The sequence below is a fragment of the Pan troglodytes genome, chromosome 8 (genome assembly GCF_028858775.2).
Source record: "Pan troglodytes isolate AG18354 chromosome 8, NHGRI_mPanTro3-v2.0_pri, whole genome shotgun sequence".
Classification (NCBI taxonomy): domain Eukaryota; kingdom Metazoa; phylum Chordata; class Mammalia; order Primates; family Hominidae; genus Pan; species Pan troglodytes.
In genome coordinates this window covers 107,054,881-107,078,715 of record NC_072406.2, presented here as the reverse complement: position 1 = coordinate 107,078,715, position 23,835 = coordinate 107,054,881, and the positions used below count along the sequence as shown (strand labels likewise).

The 23,835-nt window shown below is 38.5% G+C and overlaps 1 protein-coding gene across 1 annotated transcript in view; it reads right to left on the bottom strand.

Annotated features, from left to right (window-relative positions):
• The window catches only part of CYP2C9 (cytochrome P450 family 2 subfamily C member 9), an 86,926-nt gene that overhangs the window by 14,206 nt on the left and 48,885 nt on the right, over positions 1-23,835 (bottom strand). Inside the window, exon 8 of the mRNA XM_024346505.3 lies at positions 2,971-3,112. Coding sequence (XP_024202273.1) covers positions 2,971-3,112 — 142 coding nt within the window. The remainder of the gene's footprint in view (positions 1-2,970; positions 3,113-23,835) is intronic.

The window sequence follows — 23,835 nt, the reverse complement described above, 5'->3', positions numbered from 1 at the left end:
TGTTTTCATTTCATTCACTCTGTTGGACATTGAAGAGAATTGTCTGTTAAGATGGCAAAAGAAAAATGCCATTTCTCTAGATCAGTTCCCTTTCTGTAGGATAGAGCTAGCTGCTGAATTTTAGGAAGGAAGATGAATAAAAGAGCTAAGAGTCTCTGAATTCAAGGAGTGGATGTGTACCAAATCTGTCTTTCTAGCCTACACCTCATGCCTTTTCTGGCACTGCTGTGTGTCTCTGAGTACAGCACTTCTTAAGCTCAGTTTCTCTAGAGAGTGAGCCTCCTTCTTCTTGTGGGAGGAAATCAGTTACCTGATGAAAAGAGTTGTGGAGGAAACGTAGGCAGGGAGAGCCTCCTTTTTCAGCCTCATTCTCCACCATCTTTGACCCTTGGTACTTCCAAATACCAATATTGGGAGGATTTAAGGGACACTGATTAACTTTTCATCCTTGATAAATTTTTCTCTTCTGACCTTTTGGTTATAAGTTTACCCTCTCTGTACAGATTTATCATTCCTCTATATGCTCTCTGTGTTTTAGAAATTTGTTAAAGTCTTCTTGACTATTTCCTGTACTCTTCCTACCTTAAAGGACCTAAATGGCTAATATCCAAAATCTAAATATGTATCAACAGACAAAATCTATAAAAAACTTAAACAAATCAACAAGCAAAAAAAAAACACAAAAAAAATCAATTAAAATTGGGCAAAAGACATGAACAGCCACTTCTCAATAGATGACATACAAGCAGCCAACAAACTTATGAAAAAATGCTCAACATCACTAATCATCAGAGAAATGCAAATCAAAATCACAATGAGGTACCATCTCACACCAGTCAGAATAGCAATTATTAATATTAAAAAGTCCAAAAACAACAGATGCTGGTGAGGTTGCAGAGAAATGGAAATGCTTTTACACTGTTGGTTGGTATGCAAACTAGTTCAGCCACTGTGGAAACCAGTTTGGATATTTCTGAAAGAACTTAAAATAGAACTACCAGTTGACCCAGCAATCCCATTATGGAGTATATGCCCCCAAAATATTCATTCTATCAATAAGACACACACCCCAATATGTTCACCCCAATATGTAGTGCTATTCACAATAGCAAAGAAATGGAATCAACTTATGTGCCCATCAACAGTGGATTGTATAAGGAAAATGTACCAAATATTCACTGATATGGTTAGGCTGTGTCCCCACCAAAATCTCATCTTGAATTGTAGCTCCCATAATTCCCACACGTCACGGGAGGTACTCAATGTGCGGTAATTTAATCATGGAGGCCTGACTTTCCCATGCCATTCTCGTGATAGTGAATAAGTCTCTATCAGAGACTTATTGTGAGGCCTTTCCAGCCGTGTGGAATTGACAGTCCATTAAACCTCTTTCCTTTATGAGATACCCTGTCTCAGGTATGTCTTTATTAGCAGCGTGAGAACAGACTAGTACATACATAATGGAATGTTATGCAGCCATAAGAAAGAACAAAAGTTATGTCTTTTGCAGCATTATAGATGAAGCAGGAGGCCATTATCCTAAGCAATCTAATACAAGAACAGAAAACCAAATACCACATGTTCTTGCTTATAAGTGGGAGGTAAGCACTGAATACACAAGAACATAAAGATGGGAACAATAGACACTGAGGATCACCAGATGGGGGAGGGAGAGAAGAGATGTGGGCTGAAGAACCATCTGTTGGGTAATATGTTTACTGTCAGTGTGATGGAATAGCTGGGACCCCAAGCCTCAGTGTTACACAACTTACCTATGTAACAAACCTGTATTTGTACCCTTTAATCTATAATAAAATTTGACAAAAAATCTTCTAGAACTCTATAGGCTAGTAACTGTTCAAAAAAAAGCCTAATTCTTATTTATAATTAGGTTATTGTCATTTCAATGGGGGATACTGACATAGGAGAAAAAAAGAATATTTCTTACCTGCAGCATAACCAAAAGTCCTTAAAAGTAAATTTCTAAAGTAAAGTTGTTCATAAAAGATAAAATTATTGACTTCCTCAAAAAAATCTTATTTTGCCCAACAACAGTTTCATGGAAACTGTCTCAGGTACATATTCTGCCTAAATGGAACATTCTTTATATACCTCTTCTAGTAAACAGAATCACCTTTCTTATGAATCTAACTTTTTAGAGTACTTATTGGACTAGGAATTTTCTCAGGCAGATCACTACATTTTTAGGATTACCATTTATCCTTCAATAAGGAGAGTTTCCAGTTTCCCTACTCCAGCATTTGAACCTGAAATTTTGAGAATGAGAAAAGTTATCTTGAAGAATATACTTGCTATTTAAAATGGCCTTCTCATAATAAAACCAACATGCAATCCCAGGCCAATTTATCTTGTCTCTTCCTGCCATAAATCCAGACACATTGGACCAGAGTTCTACTGCTTTTGCTACTGCCATGCTGTCTTCATTTCTCTCAGTTATCTTCCTCTACTGTGCAAAGATGCCCCTTTTATCTTTTCTTTTTCTTTTTTTCTTTTTTTTTCTTTCTGAGACAGAGTCTCACTCTGTTGCCCAGACTGGAGTATAGTGGCAAAATCTTGGCTCACTACAACCTCCACCACCTGGGTTCAATTGATTCCAGTGCCTCAGCCCCTCGAGTAGCTGGGATTACAGCCATGTGCCACCATGCCTGGCTAAGTTTTGTATTTTTACTACAGATGGGATTTGGCCATGTTGGCCAGGCTGGTCTTGAACTCCTAGCCTCAAGTGATCCACCCACCTCAGCCTCCCAAAGTGCTGGGATTACAGGTGTGAGCCACCATTCCAGGCCAAGATATCCCATTGTAATCACCATTAGTTTGAAACAGATTACAGCTGGAAGCACAAAAGTTTAAATAATGAAGCTTCTCTAAGAGAAACAGGAAGGAGGACACTAGCAACACCTTCCCAAAATCTTTTCTGAAAATTAATTAACTTATCATCTGTGATCATACCTGTGACCTCTGGGTGCTTCAGCAGGAGAAGGAGAGCATATCTCAGGGTTGTGCTTGTCGTCTCTGTCCCAGCTCCAAACAAGTCAACTGCAGTGTTTTCCAAGCTTTCAATAGTAAATTCAGATGGTTGGTTGTGCTTTTCCTAGGAATGATTTGATGCAATTATCTGACAAATTGTTTACCAGCATATTTGATTACAGTGAATTCAAAATTACTCACATAGTTATATAGTTACCAACATAGAAACTGGAAAGTACAGTACTAGAAAAAAAATACTACTTGTATAGCAGAGGCTGTAGACCAACTTGCCCAAACTTTATTTCCTACTCCCTTATTCCATGCTTGCCTAAAAATTCCATTCATCAGGCTCTTTGCAGCTAGCTGAGTCACACAGCATTTTTTTTTTTGCTAAAATATATAAGCAGAAGGTCTCTAGGTCCATTTCCTCTATTTCCTCTTTCATACTCCAAACACAAATGTGAAGTAGGAGGTGGAGTAGACCCCATCCTGGGATTTAATCATCAAAATGAAGGTCTGTATACTAAATTTAGTGGGAAAAAGGAAGGCACTTGACTCTCTGCTGCTTTGGGGCTGCTGTATTATCCTAGATTGCCCCACCAAGAGAATCCCTGTATTTGAGATAAATAAAGACATTATGTGTTAAAGCCATTATTACCTGTAGACAACCACAATCTAAATTAATAGAAAAAGTAAATTAGGGCCATATCATTAGATACTGTGAGCCTGAATCAAGAGTCTGCAATTATATTTTTCTGTCAGAAAGGTACATGGACTCAATATTGCCCCCAGATTCATTATAAAGTTGAAATTTTGTAAAAACAAATATTAAAAAAGCAATATGACAGCAAAACCTAAGATAAATTATAGAGGAAGAGAATTGGTTTACAATGACAAGATGGGCCCACACTATTATAATCTAGATGGGAGGCAACAGACAACTTGTTCTAGGGTGCAGTAGTGCAGGAATAAACAAAAATATACAAAGTGAAGAGAAAGAACAATGATGAAGATGGAGAATAAAGGGATTAATTGCCACAGGGGATAAAGGAGAGAGTAAGGATACTGCATATGCCAAGGCTTAGAGACTGGAGTTCTCATAATTTGGAAGTTAGGAGAAAGAAAGCAATGGATAAGGAATACTTAGTTGAAAGAGATCATCAATATAAAAAACATATTACTTTTTAACCAGCCCCAAGGCCAGCAGCAATAAATTAATGATGCTTTTAGAGTCTCCAAGTGATGTGTGTCATGTTGAATATTGTGTAATCAACACCACTGAAATAGACTAGATTCTCTCAACATGTGTAGACAAAGACAGTCCTCTCCCTTGGTAACATCAGCTTCACACAGTTTTCTAAGCTTGCCATGTTGAAAATTACTCTTAAGTAAGAAGAACAGTGCAGTCACAAACCAGTATTAACATTTCCATCTCTTCACTTGAGCTTGGTTACTTAGCATTAATAAGGTAGTATATCCTATCTTATTAATGATAGTAGCCATATTCTACTTGCTGGGCTCAAATCTAAAGAGCACCCCTTCTACATCAGAGGCAGGCCACGGCATTTTCCTGCACCTCACCCTCAGAAACAGATTCACAGCCACAACTCAGTCTGTGGGCTTCAGCTGCTAAGGTGTGCTAGAGTCATAGACCTTGGTTCTGTGGGTAATCTACATTCAACACTGCCACAGAGAGTGAACCTGCGCCGCAAGACCCAGGTGTCACAATACATGATTAAAAGACCCTGAGTCTAGAATGATGCTTCTATGACAACTTCAAGGATCTGTACTTGTAACCCAGCACCAATGCCGCTGAGTGTATGCCATGTCAGAGATGACACCAAAAGGAATCCCTTAGGCTAAGTCACCCCAATTTTAGGAAAATGAAAATAGGAGGACACCCAAATACTTTGACACTAAGGACATTAACAACCTACACTGCTCCTGATACTGCTGCAACCTTCTACAGCCTAGGCCACTGAGGCACCCAAAATTATTGCTGATATTGGCCATAGCTAGAGAAACTACACAGATACTATCACAATGCATCTATTCAAAAACTGAGTTACCCAATCTTCGTCATCTGCACACAAACACTCAACTTCAGATAAAAGTCTTTCTCTATGAAATTCACTCTAGAAATTTTGGAATAGCAATTGTTCCGTCACATGCATAGACATCAATGCAGGGACACAACATGAAAAATAAAGAAATATGGCACCACCAAAGGGACATAATAACTCTCAAATAACAGATCTCAATGAAAAAAAATCCACAAATATTCAAAAAAGGAATTCAAAATAATTACCTTAAAGAAATTCAAACAGGAGGGTGGCTGGCAAGTTGACTGAATAGGAAAAGCTCCAGTCAGCAGCTCCCAGCGAGATCAGTGAAGAAGGTAGGTGATTTCTGCATTTCCAACTGAGGTACCTGGCTCATCTCACTGGGAATGTTTAGACAGTAGGTGCAGTGCATGGAGGCTAAACTGAAGCAGGGAGGAATGTTGTCTCACCTGGGAAGCCCAAGGGATTGGTGAACTCCCTCCCGTAGCCAAGGAAAAAGCCTTGAGGGAATGTGCTGTGAAGAACGGTGCACTCTGGCCCAAATACTACAGTTTTTCCATGGTCTTCACAACCCAGAGACCAGAAGATTCCCTTCAGAGCCTACACCACCAGGGCCCTGGGTTTCAAGCACAAAACTGGGTGGTCATTTGGGCAGACACCAAGATAGCTGGAGGGTTTTTTTTTATGCCCCAGTGGTGCTGTAACACCAGCAAGTCAGAACCATTCAGTCCCCTGGAAAGAGGACTGAAGCCAGGGAGCCAAGAGATCTAGCTCAGGGGATCTCACCCCCATGGAGCCCAGCAAGCTAAGATCCACTGGCTTGAACTTCTGTTTGCCAGCACAGCAGTCGGAAGTTGACTGGGGATGTTTGAGCTTGGGGGTGGGGGAGGGGAGTCTGCCATTGTTGAGGCTTGAGTAGGTGGTTTTCCCCTCACAGTGTAAACAAAGCCTCCAGGAAGCTAGGACTAGGTGGAGTCCACTTCAGCTCCGCAAAGCCACTGTAGCCATACTGCCCCTCTAGATTCCTACTCTCTGAGCAGTTGCATCTGTGAAAGACAGGCAACAGTCCCAGTCAGGGGCTTATAGATAAAACTCCCATCTCACTGTACTGAGAACCTGGAAGAAGGGGTGGCAGTGGGTGCAGCTTCAGCAGACTTAAATGTTCCTGCCTGCTGGCTCTAAAGAGAACAGCAGACCTCCCAGCAGGGGTCAACAGACACCTCATACAAAAGAGCTTTGGCTGGCATCTGGCAAGTGTCCCTCTAGGATGAAGCTTCCAGAGGAATAAACACACAGTAATCTTTGCTGTTCTGTGGCCTCCTCTGGTGATACCCAGTCAAACAAGGTTTGGAGTGGACCTCAAGCAAACTCCAGCAGACCTGCAGCAGAAGGGCCTGACTGTTAGAAAAAAAACTAGCAAACAGAAAGGAATAGCATCAACATCAACAAAAAGGATGTCCACGCAAAAAACCCATTCAAAGGTCACCAACATCAAAGACAAGAGGTAGATAAATCCACAAATATGAGGGAAAAAAAACAGCACAAAAAGGCTGAAAATTTCAAAAACCAGAACATCTCTTCTCCTCCAAAGGATCACAACTCCTTGCCAGCAAGGGGACAAAACTGAACAGAGAAAGAATTTGATGAATTGACAGAAGTAGGCTTCAGAAGGTGTGTAATAACAAACTCCACTGAGCTAAAGGAGCATGTTCTAACCCATTGCAAAGAAGCTAAGAACCTTGAAAAAAGGTTAGACGAATTGCTAACTAGAGAAGAACATGAGTGACCTGATGGAGCTGAAGAACACAGAATGAGAACTTTGTGAAGCATAAATAAATATCAATAGCCAAATTGATAAAGCAGAAGAAAGGATATCAGAGATTCAAGATCAACTTAATGAAATAAAATGTGAAGAAAAAATTTTAAAAATAAGAATAAAAAGAAATGAACATAGCCTCCAAGAAATATGGCACTATGTGAAAAGACCAAATCTACGTTTGATTGGTGTACCTGAAAGTGATGGGGAGAATGGAACCAAGTTGTAAAACATTCTTCAGGATATTATCCAGGAGAACTTCCACAATCTAGCAAGACAGACCAACATTCAAATTCAGGAAATACAGAAAACACCCACAATGATACTCCTCAAGAAGGGCAACCCCAAGACACATAATTGTCAGATTCACCAAGGTTAAAATAAAGGAAAAAATGTTAAGGGAAGCCAGAAAGAAAGGTCGGGTTACCACATAGGGAAGCCCATCAGACTAACAGCATATCTCTCTGGAGAAGCTTGACAAGCCAGAGGAGAGTGGGGGCCAATATTCAACATTCTTAAAGAAAAGAATTTTCAACCCAGAATTTCATATCCAGCCAAATTAAGCTTCATAGGCAAAGGAGAAATAACATCCTTTACAGACAAGCAAATGCTGAGGGATTTTGTCATCACCAAGCCTGCCTTACAAGAGCTCCTGAAGGAAACACTAAATATGGAAAGGATCAACTGGGAACAGCCACTGCAAAAACATACCAAATTTTGTAAAGACCGTCAACACTATTAAAAAAACTGCATCAACTAAAAGGCAAAATAATCAGCTAGCATCATAATGGCAGGATTAAATCCACACACAATATTAACCTTAAATGTAAACAGGCTAAATGCCCCAATTAAAAGACACAGACGGGCAAATTGGATAGAGTCAAGACCCATCAATGTGCTGTATTCAGGAGACCCATCTCACGTGAAAAGACGCACATAGGCTCAAAATAAAGGGATGGAGGAATATTTACCAACCAAATGGAAAGCATAACAAAGCAGGGGTTGCAATCCTAGTCTCTGATAAAACACACTTTAAACCAACAAAGATTAAAAAAAGGGGTGGTATCATATAATGTTAAAGGGATCAATGCAACGAGAACAGCTAACTATCCTAAATAGATACACACCTAATACAGGAGCACCCAGATTCATAAAGCAAGTTCTTAAAGACCTACAAATAGGCTTAGGCTCCCACACAATAATAGATGGAGGCTTTAACACCCCACTGTCAATATTAGACAGATCAATGAGACAGAAGGTTAACAAGGATCTCCAGGACTTGAACTAAGCTCTGGACCAAGCGGGCATAATAGACATCTAAAGAACTCTCCACCCTAAATCAACAGAATATACATTCTTCTCAGCACCACTTCACACTTATTCTAAAATTGACCACATAATTGGAAGTAAAACACCCATCAGCAAATACAAAAGAACAGAAATTAAAGCAAACAACTTATTAGACCACAGTGCCATCAAATTAAAACTCAGGATTAAGAAACTCACTCAAAACTGCACAACTACATGGAAACTGAACAACCTGCTCTGAATGACTACTGGGTAAATAACAAAATGAAGGCAAAATAAAGATGTTCTTTGAAACCAATGAGAACAAGGACACAGTGTACCAGAATCTCTAAGACACAGCTAAAGCAGTGTTTAGAGGGAAAATTATAGCACTAAATGTCCAGAGGAGAAAGCAGGAAAGATTTAAAATCAACATCCTAACAACACATTTAAAAGAACTAGAAAACCAAGAGCAAACAAATTCAAAACCTAGCAGAAGACAAAAAATAACTAAGATCAGAGCAGAATTGAAGGAGATAGAGACAGGAAAATCCCTTCAAAATATCAAAGAATACAGGAGCTAATTTTCTGAAAAGATTAACAAAATAGGCTGCTAGCCAGACTAATAAAGAAGAAAAGAAAGAAGAATCAAATAGAGAGAGCAAAAAAATGATAAAGGGGATATCACCACTGATCCTACAGGAATACAAACTACCATCAGAGAATACTATAAACACCTCTATGCAAATAAACTAGAAAATCTAGAAGAAATGGATAAATTCCTAGACACACCCTCCCAAGACCAAACCAGGAAGAAGTCCAATCCGTGAAGAGACCAATAACAAGTTCTGAAATTGAGGCAGCAAGGAATAGCCCACCAAGCAAAAAAAAAGCCCAGGACCTGAAGGATTCACAGCTGAATTCTACCAGAGGTACAAACAGGAGCTGGTACCATTCCTTCCGAAACTACTCCAAACAGTAGAAAAAGACAGACTCTTTCCTAACTCATTTTATAAGGGAAGAATCATCCTGATACCAAAACTTGGCAGACATAAAACAAAAAAAAGAAAATTTCAGGCCAATATCCCTGATGAACATCCATGCGAAAATCCTCAACAAAATACTGGTAAACTGAATCCAGCAGCACATCAAAAAGCTTATCCACCACGATCAAGTTGGCTTCATCCCTGGGATGCAAGCCCGGTTCAACATATGCAAATCAATAAATGTAGGCCGGGCGACGTGGCTCACGCCTATAATTCCAGCACTTTGGGAGGCTGAGGTGGGTGGATCACAGGATCAGGAGTTTGAGACCAACCTGGCCAACATGGTGAAACTCAGTTTCTACTAAAGATACAAAAAAATTAACCAAGCATGGTGGGTTATTCTTTTGGGTTATTTATACCCAAAAGAATTGAAAGCAGCACATCAAAGAGATATTTGTTTACCCATATTCATAATAGCATTACTCAAAAAGTCAAAAGGTGAAAGTAATCCAAGTGCCCATCAACAGATAAATGGGTAAGCAAATTTGGTTTATACATACAACGGAATATTATTCACCTTTAGAAAGGAAGAAAAATCTGACACATGCAAAAACATGAATGAACCCTGAGAACATAACATTAGGCTAAGTGAAATAAACCAGTCACAAAAGGCAAATATGTAATGATTCCACTTTTATGAGGTACCCAGCATACTCGATTTTATAGAGACACAAAGTAGAATGTTGGTTGCCATGGGGTGGTGGAAGGGAGAAATGTAGAGTTATCATTTGAGGTGGGGGTGTGGTTCTACAACATTTCTTGTCGCATCATCCACGTCTCTGGACACTTCTCTTTGGGCAACCCATTCCCTTTGATTTCAGATAAATTTCAGGGCAAGTGATAAGGGAATGGGAATTTTAACTGCAGTTAGTCCACACAGTATCTGGCAGATAAGACTGACAAAGACCTCAAAGAATGTGGTGGGCCACTTTTACAAGGCCCATCTTCTGCTCTTGTGTTACTATGGACACATTTCATGGAATTATTAATATGAATTAGTTTGCACAGTTGAGGAAATTATGTTACTTTCATTTTGTTTGTTGATTGCTTTGTTGGTAGAGACAGGGTTTTGCCATGTTACCCAGGCTAGTCTCGAACTCCTGAGCTCATCCAATCTGCCCACCTCAACCTCCCAAAGTGCTGGGATTACAGACATGATCTACAATGCCCGGCCAAGAGTTATTATTAAATGGGTATAAAGTTTCTGTTTTGCAAGATGAAAAGAATTCTACAGATGTATGGCAGTGACATTTGCACAACAATGTGAATGTAATTAATACCAAAATACTATGCACTTAAAATGATTAATACAGAAACTTTTATGTTATGTGTATTTTGCAACAATTTTTTCACAAAATTAAAAAATTATAATAATAAACATTATAAAAATAAATCTCACAATAAGCAAGTGAGATTTATCCCAGAAATGCAAAAGTGGTTCAACAAGAAAGTCAATCAGTGCACTACACCATATCAGAATAAAAGAGAAAATCATGTTCATCTCATTAGATGCAGAAAAAAAAATTGACAACTTTTAATACCCATCATAACAAAAACACTCAGAAAACTATAAATGAAATAAAACTCCTTTATCATAATAAAGCATATTTATGAAAACTGCAAAGCTAAAGCATACTAAATTGTGAAAGACTAAAACTTGTAACTTAAAATCAGAAAGAAAAGAAAAAAAACAAGGATGTCCATTTTTACTACTATTAAACATAGTATTGGAAGTTCTAGCCAGAGCAATTAGGCAAGAAATGAAATAAAACACATTCAAATAGGAAAGGAAAAATTCAAATCATGTGTATTTGACTAAAACATGATTCTCTCTATATAGAAAAATCTCATGCAATACAGATAGAAAATAAGTAGAGCTAATAAATGATTTCAGCATAATTTCAGGGTACAAGATCAATGCAAAAATCAGTTGTCTCTCAGTGCTGGTGCTAGTGCCTGCCATTAGGGGACCTGTAGACAGGACTGCCCAGTCCAGCGACACCGATCTTTATCCCCCTGGGGCTCAGCAGGGAGCCCAGACTACTCTGAATTCCACAGATGAACAGATTATCTGAGGAAACAGAGAAGTTCCCCCAGAAAACAAGGATCAAGCTGTGCTATATCAAGTTGTCCTAGTCACAGCTGGCTTTTGCTCATAAGTGCCATCTACTGACATGTATGTCAAACTGCACAGGCCAATATAAAACTACCCACAGAAGTGAACACAGCTATAGACTCAAAGTCAAAGGCCCTACCCAACATACTTTATAGTCACATCCCGTAGGAAGGGGAAGAGAAAAAGGAAAGAACAAAAATAGGGAGAGAAAAACAATTCTATCTGCACAAAAATAATTTCAAAAATCAGAAGCGGCAGCCTCTCCAAATAAGAAGAAACCAGCATAAGACTTCTGGCACCATGAAATGTCTGAATGTTGTAAAATCTCCAAAGGATCACATGAACTCCCCAGCAATGAACCCTAACCAAACTGGCAACTCAGAAATGACAGATAAGCTATTCAAAATATGGACTGCAAGTAAGCTCAGTGATCCAAGGCAGGGTTGAAAATTAATGCAAACAAACTACTAAAGCAGTCCAGGAAATGGAGCGAGAAGTAAACATCTTAAAAAGAAATCAATCAAAGCTTCTGGAATTGAAAGAGTCACTTAAGGAATTTCAGAATACAATTGAAGCGTTTATCAATAGACTGGACCAATTTCAGAGCTTGAACACCAGTCTTTTGAACTAACCAAGTCAGACAAAAATAAAGAAAAAATAATTTTAATAAATGAACAGTCTTCAAGAAATATGTGATTATTTAAAAGGAGTAAACCTAGGAATTATTGGCATTCCTGAGAGAGAAGAAAAAGTAAACAATCTAGAAAATACATTTGGATTAATAAGTTGAGAAAATTTTCCCAAACTTGCTAGAAAGGTAGACATCCAAATACAATAAACCCAGGGAATATATGTGAGACACTATACAAAATTAACATCACCAAGGCATTTACTCACCAGGCTGTCCAAAGTCAAGGCTAAAAAATAATTTTAAAGGCAGCTAGAGAAAAAAATCAGATCACATACAAAGAGAACCTTGTCAAGCTAAAAGGATGCTCAGCCTATTTTCAACATTCATTTTAATAAAAATTACAAAAAAGAATTTTATATTTTGCCAAACTAAGCTTCAAAATCAAGGAAGAAATACAATCTTGTCCAAACAAGTAACTACCAGGAAAATCTGTTACCATTAGACCAGCCTTATAAGAGATCATTAAGGGAGTTCTAAGTATGGAAGTGAAAGAACAATACCTGCTACCACAAAACACACTTAAGTATATAGCCCACAGACTCTATAAAGCAATCACACAATAGAAACTACAAAGCAACCAGCTAACAACTTCACAATAGAATCAAAACCTCATATATCGGTGTTAACATTGAAGATAAAGTCTAAATGCTCCACATAAAAGGCAAAGAGTAGGAAGTTGGATTAAAAATAAGACCCATCCTTCTACTGTCTTCAAGATTGCAAGGCCCATCTCCTACTAGTAGAAGTAGAAGACCCATCTCAGACCTAGAAGACTCAATTCAGATCTAGAAAACCCTAAAGAACTTTCCAAAAACTCCTGGAACTGACATACAACTTCAGTGAGATTTCAGTACACAAAATAAATATGCAAAAATCTGTAGCATCTTTAAACACCAAAAATGTTCATCCTGAAAGCCAATCAAGAACTCAATCCCATTTACAATAGCCACAAGAAAAAACCTAGGAATACAACTAATAAAGGGGGCAAAAAGGTCTCTACAAGGAGAGCTACAAAATACTGATGAACAAAATCATAGATGACACAAACAAATGGAAAAACAGTTCATGCTTACGGATTGAAACAATCAATATCATTAAAATGGCTAGATTGCCCAAAGCTATCTACAGATTCAATGCTATTCCTATCAAACTACCAATATTATTTTATTCTAAAATTCATATGGAACCAAAGAAGAGCCCAAATCCAAAGCAATCCTAAACAAAAAGAACAGTGGGAAGCTTCACATTGACTTCAAACTATACTGTAAGCTACAGTAACCAACAGAGCATGTAACTGGTACAAAACACAAATTGAACAGAAGTAGAGAAGCCAGAAATAAAGCCACACACCTATAGCCATCTGATCTTCAACAAAGTTGACAAAAAATAATCAATGAGGAAAGAATTCTCTATTTAGTAAATTGAATGAGGATAACTGACTAGCCATATGCAGAATGAAACTGGAACACTTCCTTGAACCATATACAATAATTAACTCGAAATGGATTAATGATTTAAATTTAAGACCTCAAACTATAAGAATCTGATGGAAAAAAATCTATAAAATAACATTCTGGATACAGGCTTTAGCAAAGAACTTATGAATAATTCCTCAAAAGCAATTGTAACCAAAATGAATATTGACAAGTGGGACCTAATTAAAGAGCTTCTGCACAGCAAGAGAAACTATCAACAGAATAAACAGACAAGCTACAGAATGAGACAAAATATTTGCAAACTGTGAATCCAACAATGTTTCAATAGCGAGAATCTATAAGGAAGTTAGACAATTCAACAAGTTAAAAAACAAGTAACCCCATTAAAAAGTGGGCAAAGGACATATGTCCTTCCAAAGAAGACACACACATGGCCAACAAGCATATGAGAAAATACTCAACATCACTAATCATCAGAGAAATGCAAATCAAAACCACAATGAGATATCATCTCATGCCAATCAAAATGGATATGATTAAAAAGCCAAAAAATAACAGATGTTGGTGAGACTGCAGAGAAAAGAGAACACTTATATACTACTGGTGGGAATGTAAGTTAGTTCAGCCACTATGGAAACCAGTTTGGAGATTTCTCAAAGAACTAAAAGCAGAACTACCATTCAATGCAGCAATTCCACTACTGGGTATGTACCCAGTGGAAAACAAATTGTTCTACCAAAAAGACACGTGCTAGTATGTCCATTCCTGCACTATTCACAATAGTAAAGACATAGAACCAACCAATCATGTGTCGCATAAACAAAATGTGGTGTTTATACACCATGAAATGCTACGCAGCCATTAAAAAAAATCATGTCTTTGCAGCAACATAGATGTAGCTGGAAGCCATTATCTTGAGAGAATTAATGCAGCAACAGAAATCCAAATACCACATGTTCTCATATAAAAGTGGGACACAAAGATGGAAAAAATACACAAGGAATTACTATAGAGGGTAGAGAGATATAAAGGCAAGGGATGAAAAACTACCTATTGGGTACTAGTCTCACTACCTGTGTGATGGCATTATTTGTACCCTAAACTTCAGCATCACACAATATACCTATGTAAGACACATGAACGTGCACTTCAAAATAAAAGTTGAGAATATTTGGAGCCAAGATGGCTGAATAGGAACAGCTCCAGTCTACAGCTCCCAGCATGAGCGATGCAGAATATGAATGATTTTTGCATTTCCAACTGAGGTACTGGGTTCATCTCACTGGGGATTGTGAGACAGTGGGTACAGGACAGTGGGTGCAGTGCATGGAGCCTGAGCTGAAGCAGGGTGAGGCATCACCTCACCTGGGAAGTGCAAGGGGTCAGGGAATTCCCTTTCCTAGCCAAGGACAGAAGGCATCTGGAAAATAAGGTCACTTCCACCCTAATACGTGCTTTTCTGATGGTCTTAGCAAATGGCAAACCAGGAGATTATATCCCGTGCCTGGCTCAGAGGGTCCTATGCCCACTGAGGCTCACTCATTCCTAGCACAGCAGTCTGAGATCAAACAGCAAGGCAGCAGCGAGGCTGGGTGAGGGGTGCCCCCCATTGCCAAAGCTTGAGTAGGTAAACAAAGTGGCTGGGAAGCTCGAACCGGGTGGAGCCCACCGCAGCTCAAGGAGGCCTGCCTGCCTCTGTAGACTCCACCTCTGGGGTCAGGGTATAACCAAACAAAAGGCAGCAGAAAATTCTGCAGACTTAATTGTCCCAGTCTGACAGCTTTGAAGAGAATAGTGGTTCTCCCAGCACAAAGCTTGAGACCTGAGAATGGACAGACTGCCTCCTCAAGTGGGTCCCTGACCCCCTTGTAGCCTAACTGGGAGGCACTCCCCATTAGGGGCAGACTGACACCTCACAAGGCTGGGTACTCTTCTGAGACAAAACTTCCAGAGGAACGATCAGGCAGCAACATTTGCTGTTCACCAATATCCGCTGTTCTGCAGCCTCCGCTGCTGATACCCAGGCAAACAAGGTCTGCAGTGGACCTCTGGCAAACTCCAACAGACTGCAGCTGAGGGTCCTGACTGTTAGAAGGAAAGCTAACAAACAGAAAGGACATCCAGACCAAAATCCCATCTGTATGTCACCATCATCAAAGACCAAAGGTAGATGAAACCACAAATACTGGGAAAAAACAGAGCAGAAAAACTGAAAATTCTAAAAATCAGAGTGCCTCTCCTCCTCCAAAGGAACACAGCTCCTCACCAGCAATGGAACAGAGCTGGATGGAGAATGACTTTGATGAGTTGAGAGAAGTCTTCAGACAATCAAACTAGTCTGAGCTAAAGGAGAAAGTTTGAACCTATGGCAAAGAACTAAAAAACCTTGAAAAAAGATTAGATGAATGGCTAACTAGAATAACCAATGCAGAGAAGTCCTTAAAGGACCTGATGGAGCTGAAAATCATGGCACAAGAACTACGTGACGAATGCATAAGCCTCCATAGCCGATTTGATCAACTGGAAGAAAGGGTATAAGTGATGGAAGATGAAATGAATGAAATGAAGTGAGAAGAGAAGTTTAGAGAAAAAAGAATAAAAAGAAACGAACACAGCCTCCAAGAAATATGGGCCTATGTGAAAAGACCAAATCTACATCTGATTGGTGTACCTGAAAGTGACGAGGAGAATGGAACCAAGTTGGAAAACACTCTGCAGGATATTATCCAGGAGAACTTCCCCAATCTAGCAAGGCAGGCCAACATTCAAATTCAGGAAATACAGAGAACACCACAAAGATACTCCTCGAGAAGAGCAGCTCCAAGACACATAATTGTCAGATTCACCAAAGTTGAAATGAAGGAAAAAATGTTAAGGGCAGCCAGAGAGAAAGGCCGGGTTACCCACAAAGGGAAGCCAATCAGATTAACAGCTGATCTCTCGGCAGAAACTCTACAAGCCAGAAGAGAGTGGGGGCCAATATTCAACATTCTTAAATAAAACAATTTTCAACCCAGAATTTCATATCCAGCCAAACTAAGCTTCATAGGTGAAGGAGAAACAAAATCCTTTACCCACAAGCAAATGCTGAGAGATTTTGTCACCACCAGACCTGCCCTAAAAGAGCTCCTGAAGGAAGCATTAAACATGGAAAGGAACAACTGGTACCACCCATGGCAAAAGCATGCCAAATTGTAAGATCATCAAGGCTAGGAAGAAACTGCATCAACTAATGAGCAAAATAACCAGCTAACATAATAATGACAGGACCAAATTCACACATAACAATATTAATGTTAAAAGTAAATGGGCTAAATGCTCCAATTAAAAGACACAGAGTGGCAAATTGGATAAAGAGTCAAGACCCATCAGTGTGCTGTACTCAGAAAACCCATCTCACATGCAGAGACTCACATAGGCTCACAATAAAGGGATGGAGAAAGATCTACCAAGCAAATGGAAAACAAAAAAAGGCAGAGGTTGCAATCCTACTCTATGATAAAACAGACTTTAAACCAACAAAGAACAAAAGGGACAAAGAAGGCCATTACATAAAGGTAAAGGGATCAATTCAACGAGAAGAGCTAACTATCCTAAATATATATGCACCCAATAACGGAGCACCCAGATTAATAAAGCAAGTGCTTAGAGACCTACAAAGAGACTTAGACTCCCACACAATAATAATGGGAGACATTAACACCCCACTGTCAACATTAGACAGATCAACGAGAGAGAAAGTTAACAAGGATATCCAGGAATTGAACTCAGTTCTGCACCAAGCAGACCTAATAGACATCTGCAGAAGTCTCCACCCCAAATCAACAGAATATACATTCTTTTCAACACCACACCACACCTATTCCAAAATTGACCACATAGTTGGAAGTAAAGCACACCTCAGCAAATGTAAAAGAACAGAAATTATAACAAGCTGTCTCTCAGACCATAGCACAATCAAACTAGAACTCAGGATTAAGAAACTCACTCAAAACATGGAATTTTTGCATTCCATGGAAACAATGGAAACTCAATTACATGGAAACAAAAAAGCCTTCAAAAAATCAATGAATTTAGGAGCAGGTTTTTTAAAAGATCAACAAAATTGGTAGACTGTTAGCAAGACTAATAAAGAATAAAAGAGAGAAGAATCCAACACACGCAATAAAAAATGATGAAGGGGATATCATCACCGATCCCACAGAAATACAAACTACCATCAGAGAATACTATAAACACCTGTACAAAAATAAACTAGAAAATCTGGAAGAAATGGATAAATTCCTCGACAAATACACTCTCCCAAGATTAAACAAGGAAGAAGTTGAATCTCTGAATAGACCAATAACAGGCTCTGAAATTGAGGCAATAATTAATAGCTTACCAACCAAAAAAAGTCCAGAACCAGATGGATTCACAGCCGAATTCTACCAGAGGTACAAGGAGGAGCTGGTACCATTCCTTCTGAAACTATTCCAATCAATAGAAAAAGGGAATCCTCCCTAACTCATTTTATGAGGCCAGCATCATCCTGATACCAAAGCCGGGCAGAGACACAACCAAAAAAGAGAATTTTAGACCAATATCCCTGATGAACATCAATGCAAAAATCCTCAATAAAATACTGGCAAACCGAATCCAGCAGCACATCAAAAAGCTTATCCACCATGATCAAGTGGGCTCCATCCCTGGGATGCAAGGCTGGTTCAACATATGCAAATCAATAAATGTAATCCAGCATATAAACAGAATCAATGACAAGAACCACATGATTATCTCAATAGATACAGAAAAGGCCTTTGAGAAAATTCAACAGCTCTTCATGCTAAAAACTCTCAATAAATTAGGTATTGATGGGACGTATCTCAAAATAATAAGATCTATTTATGACAAACCCACAGCCAATATCATACTGAATGGACAAAAACTGGAAGTAATCCCTTGGAAAACTGGCACAAGTCAGGGATGCCCTCTCTCACCACTCCTATTCAACATAGTGTTGGAAATTCTGGCCAGGGCAATCAAGCAAGAGAAAGAAATAAAGGGTATTCAATAAGGAAAAGAGGAAGTCAAATTGTCCCTGTTTGCAGATGACATGATTGTATATCTAGGAAACCCCATCATCTCAGCCCAAAATCTCCTTAAGCTGATAAGCAACTTCTGCAAAGTCTCAGGATACAAAATCAATGTACAAAAATCACAAGCATTCTTATACACCAATAACAGACAAACAGAGAGCCAAATCATGAGTGAACTCCCATTCATAATTGCTTCAAAGAGAATAAAATACCTAGGAATCCAACTTACAAGGGATGTGAAGGACCTCTTCAAGGAGAACTACAAACCACTGCTCAATGAAATAAAAGAGGATACAAACAAATGGAAGAACATTCCATGCTCATGGGTAGGAAGAATCAATATCGTGAAAATGGCCATACTGCCCAAGGTAATTTATACATTCAATGCCATCCCCATCAAGCTACCAATGAGTTTATTCACAGAATTGGAAAAAACTACTTTAAAGTTCATATGGAACCAAAAAAGAGCCCACATCGCCAAGACAATCCTCAGCCAAAAGAACAAAGCTACCTGACTTCAAACTATACTAGAAGGCTACAGTAACCAAAACAGCACGGTACTGGTACCAAAACAGAGATGTAGACCAATGGAACAGAACAGAGCCCTCAGAAATAAGGCCACATATCTACAACTATCTGATCTTTGACAAACTTGACAAAAACAAGAAATGGGGAAAGGATTCACTATTTAATAAGTGGTGCTGGGAAAACTGGCTAGCCATATATAGAAAGCTGAAACTGGATCCCTTCCTTACACCTTATACAAAAATTAATTCAAGATGGATTCAAGACTTACATGTTAGACTTAAAACCATAAAAACCCTAGAAGAAAACCTAGGCAATACTATTCAGGACATAGGCATGGGAAAGGACTTCATGTCTCATACACCAAAAGCAATGGCAACAAAAGCCAAAATGACAAATGGGATCTAGTTAAACTAAAGAGCTTCTGCACAGCAAAAGAAACTACCATCAGAGTGAACAAGCAACCTAGAGAATGGGAGAAAATTTTTGCAACCCTCTTGTCTGACAAAGGGCTAATATCCAGGATCTACAGAGAACTCAGACAAATTTACAAGATAAAAAACAAACAACCCCATCAAAAAGTGGGCAAAAGATATGAACAGACACTGCTCAAAAGAATACATTTATACAGCCAAAAAACACATGAAAAAATGCTCATCATCACTGGCCATCAGAGAAATGCAAATCAAAACCACAATGAGATACCATCTCACACCAGTTAGAACGGCGATCATTAAAAAGTCAGGAAACAAAAGGTGCTGGAGAGGATATGGAGAAATAGGAACACTTTTACACTGTTGGTGGGACTGTAAACTAGTTCAACCATTGTGGAAGTCGGTGTGGCGATTCCTCAGGGATCTAGAACGAGAAATGCCATTTGACCCAGCCATCCCATTACTGGGTATATATACCCAAAGGATTATAAATCATGCTGCTGCAAAGACATATGCATACGTATGTTTATTGCGGCACTATTCACAATAGCAAAGACTTGGAACCAAGCCAAATGTCCAACAATGATAGACTGGATTAAGAAAATGTGGCACATATACACCATGGAATACTATGCAGCCATAAAAAATGATGAGTTCATGTCCTTTTAGGGACATGGATGAAGCTGGAAACCATCACTCTCAGCAAACTATCTCAAGGACAAAAAACCAAACACCGCATGTTCTCACTCATAGGTGGGAATTGAACAATGAGAACACATGGTCACAGGAAGGGGAACATCACACTGGGGCCTGTTGTGGGGTGGCAGAGTGGGGAGGGATAGCATTAGGAGATATACCTAATGTAAATGACGAGTTCATGGATGCAGCACACCAACATGACACATGTATACATATGTAACAGACCTGCACATAGTGCACATGTACCCTAAAACTTAAAGTATAATAAAAATAAATAAATAAATAAATAAATAAATAAATAAAAGTTGAAATTTTTTTTAAAAGAAGGCATTTCATATGGTATCATTTAAAATCCTCAATGGTCATAACTAAATAAAAAATTTTAAGATAAATTTGCCTTTTAAACTAAACCAGACCCTTGCAACAGAAGAAAAAAGAATATCTAATACCTACATAAATTGAAAACTATCTCATGTTCAAGGATTGGAAGACTTAATATCGTTAAGATGGCAGTACTCCTCAAAGTGATCTAAAAACTCATGCAATCCCTACCACAATACCAATGGTCTTTTTTCCAGAAATGGGAAAGTTGATTGTTCAATTAATATGCAACTACATGGTGATGAAGCAGCTACGTTGTCTGGGATATACACCCTCAGGTTTGTCATCATGCCCCAGAAAAATTTAGGACACGGACACATCTGAGTGGGTTATGTAGCAGAAAGTTTAATAGAAGAAAGGAGAGAAAAAAGCAGCTTCTTGTGAAAGAGAGGGACATCGGAAAAGGGGAAAGGAGGTGGACCACAGCAGATTGCATAGGGAGGCTGGAGGAAGCAGTGTCTGATTTACATATGGCCCAGAGATTGGTTTAATCAGGTGTGACATTTACATTGTGGGTGGGGAAGGAGCCGCCATTTTGAACTTGCCTGGTCACAGGTAGTTCTTTACTACCAGCATTCACTCGTGCAAGCTTCCAGCTTCCTTGTGTATGTCTGCAGCTCGATTTTACAAGCTGCTCTTTGTTAGAAAATGATTTGGGGCTGCTTTCCATTATAAAGAAAAACCTTACTGAGGACTCCCAAATGCTTACTATTTGCCTAAGTAATTTCTACTTAATTTCTGTATCTGTGAGTACTCAGTTTCCAACTTCAAACTTACTACAAACTGTAATAATCAAAACAGTGTGGTACTAGCATAAAGATAGACATCAAGACAAATGGAATAAAACTGAAATCACGAAATAAACCTAAAGATCTATGGCAAATTTACTTTCATCAAGGGTGCCTAGACCATTCAATCCGAGGAAAGAGTCTCTTCAACAAATGGTGATGAGACAACAGGACAGCGAAATGCAGAAGAATGAAGCTGAGATCTCCCTTACTTCACTCCAAATGAAAAATATAACTGAAAATGGATGGAAAAACTTAAATATAAGAGCTAAAACGATAAAACTCTTAGAATAAAATGTAGGGGTAAATCTTCATGACTTCATATTTGGCAATAGATTTATAAATTTGATACCAGAGTGGCAAAAGGAAAAATAGATAAACCAAACTTCATCAAAATTAAACTTTGTGCAGCAAGAATGTAATTAAGAATGTGAAATGACAACCAACACAATGGGAGGAAATATCTTCATATTATGTATATGTAGGAGTTTAATGTTTTGAATACATAAATCATTCTAACAGCTTAAAAAGAAAAATAAAGTCAACTTAATTTAAACAGAAAATGTACTTGAATGGCATTTATCCAAAGAAGATATACAAATGGGTAATAATATACTAAAAGAAGTTCAAAATCATTGGCCATTAAACACAAGTTAAAACCACAATGAGAGCTGGGCGCAGTGGCTCACACCTGTAATCCCAGCACTTAGGGAGGCCAAGATGGGCAGATCACCTGAGGTCAAGAGTTCGAGACCAGCCTGGCCAAAGTGGAGAAAACCCGTCTCTACCAAAAATATAACAATTAACCAGGTGTGGTGGCACATGCCTGTAATCCCAGCTACTCTGGGGGCTGAGGCAGGAGGATTGTGTAAACCCAGGAGGTGGAAGTTGCAGGGAGCTGAGATCATGCCACTGCACTCCAGCCTGGGTGACAGAGTAAGACTCTGTCTCTAAATAAATAAATAAATAAATAAAACCACAATGAGATAACACTTTATATTCACTAGGATGGCTTCAATAAATACAGAAAATTACAAGTATTAGCAACTATGTGGAAAATAGAAATCCTTCTACATTGCTGGAAGGAATATAAAATGCCACATTCACTGTAGAAAAGATTGGCTCTTATATACAAGAAGATAAGCATAAAATTACCATTTGACCCAGCAATTCAACTCCTGAGAATATACCCAAGAATGATGAAAATATGCCCATAAAGAAACATACACAAATGATCAAAGCAAGATTATCTATAAGAGCCAAAGGTTGGAAACAATGCAAATGTCCATAAACAGATTATTAACAAATTGTGATATATGTGCATGGAAAAATAAAATATATTTCAGTGACAAAAAAGAATGAAGTACTGATACATGTTGCAACTTAGATGAGCCTCCAAAACATTATAAGTGAAAGGACTCAGACATAACAGGTTACATATGCTGTGAGTCCTTTATATATCCATAACAGGCAAATCCATAGAAACAGAAAGAAGATTAGAGGTAATTACATGATGGGTTGGAGGAATGGAGTGATTATTTAATGAATATGATATGTTTTTGTGAAGTAATAAAAACATTTTGAAACCAGAGAAAGCTGGTGGTTGTACAACATTGTGAATACACTAAATACCACTCAAGTCTACACTTTAAAATGGTTAATTGTATATTGTGTGAATTTCACTTCAATTTTAAAAATGGCATAATTCCCTGATCTACTGATTTAATGCAATCGTGTCAAAATCCCCATTGGCTCCTTTGAGAAAATTGACAAGTGTATTCTAAATTTCATATGAAGATTCAAGGGACCCAGAATAGTGAAAACGTATTGAAAAAGAACAACAAAGACTCACACTCCTTGATTTGATATAATAACTTGATATTAATACAATACTACAGTAATTAAGATGGTGTACTATAGGGATTACGACAGACATATAGATCAATGGAGTACAATTGAGAGCACACAGAAAAAAACCCTTCACACATTTATAGTCAATTGGATTTTGACAAGGTTGCCAAGGCAATTCAATAGGGGAAAAAATAGCGTTTTCAACAATGGTGCGATGACAACGGCATTGATGTTTACGCGTTATCTGATAGACACTAAATTCCAACTGTTATCTGTACAAATCATTTTTGTTCTCACTCAATAAAGCCTTGCTTTCCCTCTTCCATCCACCTACTCTTTCCCATCACCCACCTCTGCACCTCCATGTAGAGCATTCCAACCCATCTGAAACCCCTCCTCTGACTCTCACTGCAAATATTTTATGGCCTATTTCAATTTGTAGGAATGCAGGAAACCCACCTAGGTTAAGCCATTCTTTCCCATTCTCAAATAAACTGTGTGCAATAATGACACCCATCTTCATCATAGGGCATATTTTATGTTTTCATATTTGTCAGTAATTGATTCCATTTCACCTGGAATGTGCATTCTGTTTCTCCTTGGGTAGATTTATATATTTATACTTTAAGTTCTGGG